At 34.2% G+C, this 14,744-nt stretch overlaps 1 protein-coding gene across 1 annotated transcript in view; it reads right to left on the reverse strand.

Annotated features, from left to right (window-relative positions):
- Kul (Kuzbanian-like) overlaps positions 1-14,744 on the reverse strand; it is a 286,068-nt gene that overhangs the window by 19,934 nt on the left and 251,390 nt on the right. The window contains exon 2 of the mRNA XM_089632526.1: positions 3,314-3,464. Within this exon, the coding sequence (XP_089488652.1) occupies positions 3,314-3,464 (151 nt within the window). The remainder of the gene's footprint in view (positions 1-3,313; positions 3,465-14,744) is intronic.

Raw genomic sequence — 14,744 nt, forward strand, 5'->3', positions numbered from 1 at the left:
TACCTTGAAAAGAACTTTCACAGAACTTGAAAATTAACTCTAAAATTTGAAGATTTGTTCAAATTCTCTGAAGCAACTCGTCCTTAAAAAGTTGGTCTGCCGGTGCGCCTCTTGGGGGGGTTCCGTGAAGTCGTGCAAATAGTGAATTACGTCATAAAGAATTACATAATCCACACATAAAGCACACGGTGCAAAGTTTGAGTCAACTACTATAGTTGTGCAACCTATACCAATAAAATAAACGAAAAGTTACCATTTTTTGGCAACTTTCCAGAAACTCTCAGAAACCCCCTCAGTGAGAGGATCCGGATTTGCCAACGCGAAACCTTTTTTCGAAAGCCTCTCATTACGGCAATTCAATTAAACTCTGAAGATTTTTTGGTCCATATTCTCTCCAAACCCGAGGTGCGGGTCAGATGCGATCAGAACTGCTTTTCAACTCAATATTGTTTTAAAATGAAAATTGTTTTCTACCAATACTATCAATTATTATGAATTTACAAAATAATTGAGGATATGAAATTACTTATTTTTAAGGAACGATATATTGGGAAACAATCTTTTACGTAAAGCACTTTTCATTTATTTATTTGTTAGTCGTTATCATGTCATGAGTTTCGACCCATTTTTATTATAATAATACAATGTTAAAAAAAAACATGGAATATTATTTTTCCAACATTGGATAGATATTTTAAAGCTAAATAAACCAAGCTAAGGGGAAGACGATACGATCTGAGATAAAACATTTACGTCTACTCCAGAAAAAAGCAAAGCAAATATCATGAAGCAAATAGAGCTCATCGTCAGAAATCTGTTACCAACCACCTGTAATAATTTTTCACCATTTTGAGGGCAGGAGTAAAAGTAGGTATCTATAGGTAAATATCTGATAAACAGAATTTCTGCTTTTAGATGAGATTTAGTGTTCTGGATGAAGCCTAATAATTATACGCCATATTTCTTTCCCATAAGTTGAGGTTCAGTTCGGCAGTTCGGCTCGCGTATGTATACGTAGCACAACACTTGCATTACGACTCGCAAAAGCAAAGCTACGATTACACTAGACTATTTATTTTGGTAATAAGAATTGTTTGTTTAAAAAACTTTATTAAGATCTCAGATTATCAGGAATCACCCCAAAAGTTTATCGGTATGAGAGTAGAATGTATAATGTGAACAGTTGGCACGGCTTACAAGAAGTAGTTTTAAACTAAAAATTATTTCCATTTCATTTAAATTATACATTATTCATTTGGCTTGTTTGCCAGGATTGACAATTCACAGTTCAATGGGTTGCCAAGTGCTGATTCTTTGTTTAAAATAATGGCACTAAGTTATTCGACAAGACACTTCTGAGTAATGAATCCCCCTTCAGTAGGAAGTAGGAAGTAGGGTAAAGTTTACCATCAGGCACAGGTAATCCATCAACCCTGCTAGTATCTAGAGTACCTACCTTCCTACCTAGTACCTACGGACCTACCTACATAGTGTAAAATGAGATGATGGATGTCCTGTCGTTGTTATGTGCTTGCACGTGTGTGTATCGGTATCCATTAAAAATATTGGCATGCGTTTTTTCAAAATCGTAAATATATTTTTATTACATCTCCGTACGGTATAGCTGACAGTATCTACCTATGGGAGATGAGTGTACAATTAATTTGCTAATCCCCCATCATATTTTGTTTTCAATATTCCGTTGCAAACAAGTTACAGCGGTGTTCTATGATCTTACAGCGAAACATCTAAAATGGAGAATTCAATAAGATGAATGAAAGAATTTATTTTGGTTGTAGATTTTTATTGTTTCACTATTGTAAAGCTGCTCGTCTCGACACAGGACTGCCCTAAAATGATTATGAGTATGCTTTTAATTTTGTGAATAAATAAATAAATATAAATATATTTAATTTCACAAGGATTCAGAAAAGGAAATCTATGATTCAATCAAGTATAAAATTATAGTTCTTAATAATTTTATGAGAATTTGATCGTCAGTATGGAGATGGAATCATAGTTCTACATAATTTTACGAGAATTTGATCGTCAGTATGGAGATGGAATCATAGTTCTTAATAATTTTACGAGAATTTGATCGTCAGTATGGAGATGGAATCATAGTTCTTAATAATTTTACGAGAATTTGATCGTCAGTATGGAGATGGAATCATAGTTCTTAATAATTTTACGAGAATTTGATCGTCAGTATGGAGAGGGAATCATAATTCTTAATAATTTTACGAGAATTTGATCGTCAGTATGGAGATGGAATCATAGTTCTTCATAATTTTACGAGAATTTGATCGTCAGTATGGAGATGGACTCATAGTTCTTAATAATTTTACGAGAATTTGATCGTCAGTATGGAGATGGAATCATAGTTCTTAATAATTTTACGAGAATTTGATCGTCAGTATGGAGATTGAATAATAATTCTTAATAATTTTACGAGCATTTGATTGTCAGTATGGATATTTATTTATTTAACGCCCAGATGGCTTTTACACGTAGGTGGTACAATTTTTATGACAGACAATTTTGGAACATAAGAAAGAAATAGTAAAAATAAAATTACATTAAAAAATATATGCAAGAAACAAAAATAAAACAACAAAAAGAACAAGAACATAAATTAAAAAATACAGCGATTTGACTGGTTTACAAAAATACAACTTCTATTTAGGAATTGTGATGGAATAAATCTTCTACGTGATCCACAAAATTTAATATTAAATATTTTTTATTTTATTTAAAAGCCCATCGGGCTCCTAATATTCACAATTTGTTGAATGTGGGCCGTTAAGTCTAGTTTCTCATCCATTATTATGCCAAGATCTCGCATTTCCTTTACTCTTTCTAAATTTGTTTCATTTATTGAATAGCCAAAAAATTGTGATGTTTTTTTTCATGGAAAAGAACAAAATTTTGATTTTTTTCTACATTTACGTTAGCTAAAGAAGGAGATAGCGCAACACGGCATAATACCCCAAAAAGAAATCACTATAGCTTACTATTTATTTATTTAACATCATGTATGTGTAATGTTTAAATAGTCGCTATAGTAAACAAAATAATTAAAAACACGTAAAAATCACATATTGATATTATTTAAACCATCTTCACTGTCGTAATATTTTCTCTTTGTACACCATTTTATTTTCTCCATATAAATTCTCTGTAAAGATAACTTACATGTTATTATTGACTTTTTTTCACAACGATGCTGTATAAATTATCCAATTATTATCATTGTGATTTAATTCTGTAAAGAATAATAATTACTGGGGTGTTTCTTTGACGGAGTGCCTACCTGTTGTGCGCCTTGAACCGGAGTTCCAGGGGTCCCCCCTGCCCCCCCTGGGCCCCCGGGGGAGAAGGAGGACTCCTGCGGCCCCTGCCCCTGTCCGGGGGGGAGTAGCGCGCAGCCTCCCAGTGTCTGACGAACTCGTTCAGCGCGAAACCTGCGAGAAGAAAACAAAATTAATAAAAAATTCCAAAAATTTGTATATTACCCTCAGGGGGATACGTAAGACGACGACGAGCTTGTAGTCCTTAAAAAATGCATACCACCGAGATATTCGTTCTAACATCTCTTTTCGTTACATGTATCGTTTATAAGACTGAGGGAGAGGTTATAAAGTAGCTATCACCAGAATACCGCATCGTTGGAAGCACATTTTCTTTGAAGGTTAAAAACCGTGGATGTAAATGACGCAACGCGAGGATAGAAGAAAAAACACCAAATAAAACGTGCGGTAAAAAAGTGTCGCCATAAAATTAGAAGCGATGGGCGAGAACCACATTATCTATGTTATATAATTATAATACTTCCGACGGTAAAGGTGTTAATGCTATCCTATTTTACCCCTTGTTGTAGGCACATTATGCGAAAATTAAAAAAAAAATACAGAGAAAATTGCTAAAGTGGAGACAGTATTAAGAAAAGCATTCACTCCCGTTTAAATGAGTGTACTTATTTTTACCAATCCCTGGGGCAACCCTTAAATCCCATTCAGTAGAAAGTTCAGCAACTTGCCGGCATTATGATTGATTTGTTGCGGTCTGAATACCAATCCCTGGCGCAACCCTTAAATCCCATTCAGTAGAAAGTTCGGCAACTTGCCGCCCTTATGAACGATTTATTCGGGTCTGAGTACCAATCCCTGAAGCAAACCTTAAATCCCATTGAATAGAAAGTGCGGCAACTTACGCCTAATGATAGATTTTATTTTTTACTGACTGGACACAATGGTTGGGTTTTCGTATTTGACATTTTCTACTTCAAGTACATCACTTAATTTCTTACTTTTCGCATTATTATTTTAGTATTAGAGTTTCGCTGTAGCAGACTAGCACGGTGAGTAAGCTTGAATTATTGTTATTTATTTATTTATATATATAAATTACAAACAATACAAAACAAAATGAACCTTTGTCTGTCCAACTGGGAAGGATTCCCGTTTCAGGACAGCCACATTGTGTATTTGGTACATAATCTTCTTACAATGGAATGGCGATGCTGTCAAAACAAATTTTGAGAACATTTTTGATTGCATTCGAAGTGACAGGATGGTTTCTTTATCCTTGAAAGAATCGCAAAAATGTAATTTATTACCAGGGTCAATTTGGATAACATTCGTAATTGCATTCAGAACAGATGAATGGTTTCTTTCGGGACATCACCAGTCTGAGATTCTTTCCAGGGCATTTTGGAGAACATTTACAATTGTATAGTTAGAATTACCACATTTATAAATCAGTAGTAATCCTATAGTACTATATTTTTAGAATTTCTTATTTAAACGCGAATATGATTTTGAATACCAATTTCAAACATAATAATTTCGGATGTCTGTGTGTGGTTTTTAACCCAATGAAATCTGGTTCAATGAACTTCAATTTTCTTTGAATTTAAGTGTCATTTTAAAAATTGGAAAGGATTGTTTGAAGAATTAATTCAGAGACGAGATAAAGTATTTATAATATTTTAACAGAAAATCATTACAAACGTTTTTTTCAAATTTTAATTGTATTTTCAAATTAGGAATTATAATATTCCGTGATTTTCACAGGTCCGCACAAGTTTTATAACAATATACAAAATTCACTTGGTCCGCACAAGTTTTATAACAATATACGAAATTCACTTGGCCCGCACAAGTTTTATAACAATATACAAAATTCCAACCGAGATACATAATACGTATATTACGTATTACGTAAGGTATCTACGTAAATATCAATAAAACAAGTGAATATTCCACAAAAAATTATTATTTTTTTTTTATAATTATCTTTAATTGTATAACATAAAAATGATTGCGTATCATGGCAATTGAAGCCGTAATTTCACTCCAAAAATACATAAGCACAGCATTTAACAGCGAGGTGGGTAGGTGAGCCTGTTTCTAACATAGGCAGCACAAAATCATTAGGTGTGTAACGAGCATAAGCACAAAATAATAATGGAGGACTTTTTTTATGAACCTTTCTCTCGCGTATCACCTTTGATGTTATTTTTAACAGGCCTCAGTATTATGAAAAATATGTAAAGTTTCACACGAAAGCGCCTCATTCTTTATAGTACCTACGCTAAAAAATAATATATTTAAATGTCATGTGTTTGGGAGAAACACGGCGTGTCTAATAGTCTAGCTTAGTAGTTAGAGCAGTCGCTCGATTTTCGGAAGGTCCCGAATCGGTATTGGACTTTATCAGTGAAATCTTCACTCTACAGGCAGCCCAGAACAACTCTTTGATAATGCCTTTGAAGGCGAAACAGCTGTCACGCATATTAATAATAATTTTTATTCTAGGATGTGGGGAGGTTAGTGCAACCCCACGCTTCCCATATACATATCACATATTTTTTTTACACAGATATGTGAAAAATACAAAAATTGATGAAGAAAAATAAATTAATAAATAAAAAATAAATATATTTTAGGACGTTATTACAGCAGAACTTGTTTTAAAACAAACTTTTTTTATAAATCAAAGAATAATATAAACTTTAAATTAAAAAAGAGTCCTACCATAGACATGTATATGTGTTCCACAAATTAAACTTCATAATAATAAATAAAATCTTAGGACGGGTTGTTTCAGCGAATTTTAACAATTCTTCAAATTTCACAGTTAATTTTCAACTTTTGTGAAAGTTCTTTTCAAATTCTGTTATTATTTCAGTTCTGTCAAGTAACTGGTCACATAATGATATAATATAAGAACTTGAATAGGACATCCACAGAACTCGAAAATTAATGTTGAAGTTTAATGAATTGTTCAAATTCGATGAAACAACCCAAGCTAAGGGAACTTCACCTATATCAGGCAAGAAAATTACAAAGCCGTGAAGTATGATTGGAAATTGTTTACAGACGCGATCGAATAGTATGTATATCAAAAACATATTATGTTCTCTATTCTACCGAATTATATTTGCTTGGAGACCGATGTAGGGTTTATGCGCTGTTTTTTCACTAGTTTTAAGTCAGTAGTTCTAGTATTAAATATTTAAGAAATATATTTGTACACCGCCCTTGAGGTGATTTTTCACAAAAACGGCGCTATATTAATTCGCCAAATATCATTATTATTATAAACATAAAAATAACGGTGTTGCCAAAACACTGCTTTTATTACCTAAAGGGCCATTTAAACTGAAGACTTAAACAGAATGTTCTCAAGCAATAATATTTTTTAAATGGATAATTTGTACAGAGCCATTTTGTGAAATATCGCCTTAGGGGCGTTTAGATAGCAAATGTGTTTAAGGGAGGGTCAATCTACGCCACTGGGAATACAATTAATTGGTTTATCGGAGAAAGGTTTGTGTCGTTGCGAAGAGTGTTAAACCTGACCCAATTCGGAGAACCCGCCACACGTTTACGACCGAATACACATGTATTTAACGTTTACGTTTGAAGGGAAACTTGGCCATTAAAGGAATGGTCTTTGATATAATTTTGCAGAGGCCGTCATTCATTTCGTACTATTTTTTAACAAATTTAAAAAAATGAAGGGAAAAAAACAACAAGAGGTCATGTCGCTGAATTCATATAGGGAGCTGAAAATATTTGTGTTGACCTATTAATTCCAGTTAGAAAATCCTGCGCAAATTTCATGACACCAGCTTAAGTTGAGAAAACTTGAAATGTTTTCAAATAATAACATAATCACTTTCTTCCAAAGAAAATACCGGGATCATGGGGGTACATTTGTCCGGGTCTTGCGTCTTCCGGCGGATGCATCTGCCCACCAACTGTGTGAAGAGTGAAGAGACTAGTTGAGGGAGGCCTTTTGACCTCTCCAGCCGGGCTCTCTCAACCCATCTCCCACCGCAGTTGGTGTTATTCACACGTCCGTCACTCCTGGACATACTGACCCCCAGATTCACACCGACCTCTCATAACTTCCTCTCCCTCCTTTCCATAAAAAGACCCCCCACACAGCATCCCCTAAAATGACATAGGCTTTGTGGGAAATTATTTTCTTCAGGGCCTCCTGTGTGGATCTAATGTAAAAAAGGCAAAATTGGATAAATACCTACACATACATTTATGCCTGATACTCGATGGGAAAAGATTACCTCCACACAGCATTTCTAAATATGTAACATTTCTGTGTCGTCGCTAAAGGTGACGTATAAATTATTTCTCTCAGGGCCTCCTGTGTGGAGTTATTGTAAAGAAAAAAGAACCCGTGATCCAATGACTATAAAGCGAGTGACCCTCTCAGTCCTAAACTAGAAACCTTTATTGAAGATAAACAATTAGATGAGAAAAATACGACAAAGGCTCGAGCGACCATCTAGGAACAGTTTAGTTTTCAAGTACGATTTATTCTTAAAAATAATATTTCTACGTCGGTTTATGTTACGTACGTGTGCACACGTAGATAAATATTATAATATAATAATTTTGGGGAGATATCTAATTCCACGTATTATTTATTCGGTTTTCGTGAGCATATCTCGTTGTATTTGTAAGGTTTAGATTCGCTCGTCTTAAGAAAATACACCATCTTATTTGACGGGATATAAAAATACTGATTCAAAATCATCGACGGAAAATACATTAAATACATTTTCATGGCAGAATATTGACATAATGAAGCTGTAGCGATCAATGTCACCGGGTTAAATAAGTAGCCCGTAAAAAGACGTCAAATCGATATATTTTATAATTGAAGTTAATTTTTAATGATCACTGTGACCTCAATCCATAGGATTAAGAATGATGATTTCTATAGGTCATCGATGAATCAATCCTTTCATGTGCCGATATGATAATATTCTGTGAATGAAATGTGACTTTTTGGAGAGGCTAACTGTATCGTGACTAAATACATGACTAACGAGAAAATATTTCTTCGTATGCCGCATGAAAGAGAACTCTTCCAAACAAAAAGGGGAGTAAATATTCACATAATGTCGGACATCTATGAGAGAGTGCTAAAAGTATCTTGGACAGAACACATGACTAACGAGGAAATATTACTTCGTACGCTGCATGAAATTGAACTTTTTCTCACAAAAAGCAAATAATGTCGGACATCTTTGAGAGAGTGCTAAAAGTATCATGGACAGAACGCATGATCAACGAGGAAATATTACTTCGTACGCTGCATGAAAGAGAACTCCTTCTCACAAAAAGGGAAGTAAGTTAAAAATGGTAGTGTCACATGACAGCAACACGCGATTCACTACAGAATAATAATTATGTACCTTTACCACTTTGTCTGAAGCTGAAGTAATGAAAAATGATCCGTCTACCGGTTCGTGCTATACGGTTAGATTGTAAGTTGTAAATTTTGTCAGATACGTCGTAATAATTAATGGTCCGTTATAATACGCAAGCCTCTGATATACTTCTAGTTCAAGAAATGTATTACAATATGAACATCCCCATAAAATATGGCATAAGGGGCAGAAAATTTGTATTACAATATGAACATCCCCGTGAGATATGGAATAAGGGGCAGAAACTTTTTTGCAAATTAGGAAACTTAAGGGTATTTGACATTGACGGCCTTTTCCGTTAATCGAAAATGAGCAAACGTTAAATTAAGTAAAAATCTACCCTCTGCAGAAGAGTTGGAGAAGGATAACTCAATTCCATTTCACCAACATTTGTTTTAATTGAGCGTTCGCTAAATGCAAAATAACAAAAATTGAAAAATAAATTTATAGTATTATTTATCTACATAAATGCTTGAAAGAGGTACTTATTACGAACATTTTCTCTCTGAAATTCCTAGGTTAACACTACTATTTTCACCTCAAACGTCATTCTTATCATGAGCTATCAAACATTGAAATATCCATTCAAATGCCCGGAAAAAAACACGAATTCCGTATTATTCCAAATGTTCAAGAGGAAATATATTATTGTTACTCGGACGAAGCCGGGAAATAACTACTGATTACGAGGCCTTAGGATCACATGGCCCTAACTACAAAACAGGCGTTTTGAGTTAAGCTTAATTTCGGTAATGCCATAATCATATTTATTAGTGACACGAAGCCCCCGCATACCCAATTTCTAGTGACTTATAACAAGTTTCTCAACTTTTTAACTTCCAAAAAAAAAATATTTTTGAAGATAATGTGTATACATTTATTCTGCCGAAACGTTAGTTATATGAAATTCCCTGGATAGAAAAATATCGCACAGAAAGCTTCGAAAAATTATTAAAAACATGTTCTATTATTTAATATGTTATACGCATGAAAAAAATGACAGCGTATCCTTAAATGCAATTACAGTATTTGTCGAGAGATTTTTGCTATATTTCTCTATTTAAATATTTTCACCATTTTCGCGTAATTATTATTTTTGATTAATATTAGCGCGCTCCCTCTAACATGCGATTTTACATATCTCCCTTTCAAACCATCTTTAAACGCTTGCTACGGGGCCTTAAGAGATACTATTGGGTATATGAGTTGGGCATACAGGTTGGGCATATGAGCATTCCAAACTTTATTTACGTTTATCTCTAAACTATGTTATTGTAGATAGCCCCCTATGATCCTAAGGCCCCGAGTTATTATTATTAATAATGCCATTGAAAGGGCTGTTAAAAATGTATTACTAATAATAATAATAACGAATAACTAAAAAAAAAAACAATTAAACAATTTGCTCTTGCCAGCAAAAAAAAACATTAGGTATATATTTTTGACTTGTCTAGCTGATTCTATTGTGAAAATTATTTTATTTTATTTTCTCAAAATCACTATGATAGCCATACTCAATTACTCAGTACTCACGTAGAAAGAATGGTGCTGCCATAGGGGAGAAAATATGTAACATCATTATTTGTATTCTGTTGAAAATTCTGGCGGAAAATCTTTTCATCGAATTTCTCTCCGGATTTATTCCAGGAAATCCGAATATTGGACGTTATGGCCATATGGCCAGGGCCCGGGGGAATCGCAAATCCTGGAAGTGTTCTGAATCTGGAGCCGTGTAATCTGGCTAGTAAGGGACACCTACGTTGTAAAAAATAAAACATGTCTGTCTATACTACAACTACGTCCACGACAGTATTTTATGAATTTTAAGGGGACAGACTTTTTTCTAGGTAGAATCACTTTTTATGTTCTTTGTTCAAATGTAATATTTATACCCTTTTTTGGCATTGAAATTTACCCGTCCGGCTGCTAATCGTGGGCCTTACCAACGAGCTACCGATCACCTCTCCATCTAGTTAGTAATCTAGTAATACTTTTTTTTTTTTTTTAAGAAAGACAAACTTTCCCGGTTTACGAATAACCTGACAATATTTGAAAATCTCCTACTACCACCACAGTATGCGGAAAATGTTGCTTGTGTTAAGATGGAGAACTTAGCCAGCCGAGGAATTGGACACACTACGCCTGGGTGGGACCCAAACGCTATGTCAACTTAGCCACTGACCTATATATATATACTATTTGATGTTTCCTTCAAAATCTCAGGTATCTTGGACGTTGATGAAATAGGCGAGATGAAATAGAAGGAGGAATGAAATATCTGGCTATTCAGATCTTGCCAATAAACATAGCTTAAAGCAAACGATACTCTACAAGCGATACATTACCTGTCTAGAGCCATGGTTTTGAATTCAGTTTTGGTCTCAGAACCAAAAACTGTTATGCTGCGGAAGTTGTCTAATGTTTCAAACAAATAAATGTAATGAAAATATTATAATATCAACATTGAAATGTGATGAATTGTTCAAATTATGTGCAACAACTCCTCGGTATCCTGAGATATATCTTGAATTTGAAAAATGTTAATAATTTATCAAAAATAGTGGTAAATTTTGTTATATTCATTACATTTAAAATGACACCACAAAGTAATTATCAGTATATTAAGTATATTTAAGAAATACTTGACTAGCTGCATCGATGTATACATTATTTATTACTGTATTCTTTATGTACCAATAATTTAAATTGTTTCTCTTTTTTCTTTCTTTATTCTATAAGTTTTAATGTTATCTGCAATGTAAAAAAATTGTCATCCACATTTATTAATACATAATACGCCTTTACACCTATATTATGTATTATGTTGTATCAAAAATTTTACAAAATGTCTTTTTTTTCTCTGAATCATCCACTAAATCATGTAAAACGTAAAAATCTTCTAAAAGCACCATCAGGGTAAGAATTACTAAATAAATCAAATTATTTGTAAAGTGAGACAACAGGCAACTAGGAAAGAGGTACCATTTAGCCCAATTTAGTACCTCGTTAGCGGAATGTGAAAAATAAACAAATTAAGAAATTCCAAGTAATAATTCCCATATTATTATTTATTATACAGTATAACGTGTTTGTAAATAAAATCAAACATCAAGAGACAATTCGTTGACAGATTTCTCAGCGATCTGAGAAGGTCAGCACGTGTCTAATAAACATGAATTTACTCACAAAAATTGATGTATTATATTTAGATGAGACGTGAAGCGAAAACATTGATTCCGCTTTTTTTACCTCCAACTGATCTCCAAAACTCTCCTAACGCTCCGTGGAAAGGTTAAGTGTCGTCAGAGAGGTTGGAATATGACCTCGCGATTTACAGAACTTCATAATCCGTAAATCGGTGTTAATTTGTTGCTGTGGAGATGTTGATTAAATCTCTCGTATTTACTGACGATTAATTTATTGCGAGAATAATTATTACTTACAGATAATTCGTACGGAGCTCGCGGTGTAACGACGGGGCAGTTAGTAGTCAACCGCGGGGTTAGAACGCTAGATACAGAATGAATTTGCTAGTAACGGTTATCCGCTACTGGTTTAGCAATAATACCAGTAGTATAAAAATATTTCCAAATTAAAGAAGTCCTTCTACAGCTCTAACTAAAACTATCGAATCCGGTCTAAGCGCACCGCCAAGTTTCGACAAATTATTAGTACGCAATAGCGTCTTTAATTGTAACTCTATGCTCACAAATTGATTGAAGATCCATTTGGTTCAGATCCGCGATGGTATTGGCGAAACCTTGGCAATTTTAGCAATTGTGTGGCAAAATGAAAACCTTCCGCGAGAAGATAAACAATAGCGATATCAAGTCCCAAATAATACGACAAAGACATAGTCGTCTCTAAAAGATGGAATACAAATAACAAATAATAATAATGGGGCATAATCATGCGGCGGAAATCGAATGGGCGGACTTGTCATCACGAACTGAACCCTCCAGCTATTGCCGTATTATTAGGGTCGTGTTCCTTTTGGGCTGGAGTCTGGAGTCAGGATAATATTGATATTCTGAATGTTTTGGCTCGGTATGGTCTGGGTAGGTACGAACATGGTTATGGGCGTACTTAAATTACTGGTATTATGTATTCGGCTTTAACAATCGACTACCTACCTACCTACAGTGGCGCACCCAGGATTTTGTCATGGGGGGAGGGCTGAGTTAAAATAATGAAAATATGCTATTCATAAAAGCGTACTAAACACAAAATATAGGTTTTATATAAGTTCTTATGTAGGTGTGAACAAGCCAATTTAAAAAATTTAAGATAGGTTAGCAACTACTCGTATGTTGTTACCCACTCCAACCTATGTATCATCACAGAATACTATATTATATCCAATGTTCGATATGAGAGTTTCAGTATTTCAAGTCTGCTTTCGGTACATATTATTAAAACTAAAATACTTTTAAAAAATTTCATTAACTAGTTACTTCAGAGATAAATAAATTGTCACCACCGGTTTGCCCAGGTGCCCAGGTGCCCAGGTGGCACCCATATTGCCAACCCAGCCCCCCAAAACTACTCAAAGTTGGCACATTCCAAAAAAAAAATCATATAGAATATCGTTTACGGGATAACTTTCAAAGGTAAAAAGTAATTTCAGGAAGTTTCCAGGGGACTTTGTTATAACATAAAGAGTTAATCAATAAACCGTTCCACCAATGTATCAAATAAAATAAAAGCTAAATTAGCGAAGTATTTTAATTTCCAGCGTGTGAAATTAATGGTTATTTAACGGTGAATTTAACTTTATTTAATACACGCACCCGTTAGAATGGTGCACATTAAAGAACTATGAAATTTTAACACCCATAATATAGTATTTTTTGGTGCATGTTTTACGAATATTGCATTTAAAATCATTACCTAGCAAAAATATGTTGGCCTAGAGTGCCGACTGCCAGAACATTATAAAACGATTTAAAACAAACAAAAATATTGGCCTCGTTGTTAGTGTGGCGATTGCATTGAAGTACAGGGTGCAGCAAAACAGACAGTGTAGTTTTGAAGGGCCGGTATATCCCGTTTGGTGGGGGTACAAACCTGGGAGGGGTCTCATTGTGTCGGGAGGTGTTTTCAGTCATTACCGTGGTTTAGTCCGGGCAACACCGGACTTATAAACTACACTGTCTGTTGTGTGGGGATGGTCGTGCCATTTTCAGTCGTTACCATGGTTTAGTCCGAGCAACACCGGACTTATAAACTACACTGTCTGTTGTGTGGGGATGGTCGTGCCATTTTCAGTCGTTACCATGGTTTAGTCCGAGCAACACCGGACTTATAAACTACACTGTCTGTTGTGTGGGGATGGTCGTGCCATTTTTAGTCGTTACTATGGTTTAGTCCGGGCAACACCGGACTTATTTTTAATAGACTTTCAAAACAACACTTTCTGTTTTTCCTCACTTTGTAGTAATGAAAAAATTTCAATAAAAGGTAGATAAGTCAACACACTATAATTATTAAAATGTGTCGTTTTTTTTACGAAATATAATAACGATTCATTTCTCATTAACAAGTAAGTAAAGAATTATCGTTGTCACATGGCGTGATTGCCACAAAGTTTTCTAATTAAAATTGGTCAGAAAACAAGAAAGTTGCATGCAGAAAATGCACTAATAATTTTAAATCTCGTGTACATGCTAGCTAGTAAAATCGAAATATTCCGGAATAATCGCAATAATGTCATTAATCAACATGAGATCGAAAATATGGACATTAAACGAGTAATATTTTTCTTGTGGTTTGTCATATTTTTCGGAAAACGAACTAAGGCTAAGAATATTATTTTCTATTCTGTCCGTGTTTTCCCTGCCTAGTTAAAATTTAATTTACAGATGAACATGGGTACTATATTTATCTTGATTAAAGTGTGAATATGATTTTTAATCCAATTAAGATTAATCGGTGGCTTGTTCTACGGTGGTAAGATATTGTAATAATAAGTATAGTATTCGATGAAACTAATTTATAA

Source organism: Hesperophylax consimilis, chromosome 6, assembly GCF_061612785.1.
Source record: "Hesperophylax consimilis isolate HC1 chromosome 6, BYU_Hcon_1.0, whole genome shotgun sequence".
NCBI classification, from domain to species: domain Eukaryota; kingdom Metazoa; phylum Arthropoda; class Insecta; order Trichoptera; family Limnephilidae; genus Hesperophylax; species Hesperophylax consimilis.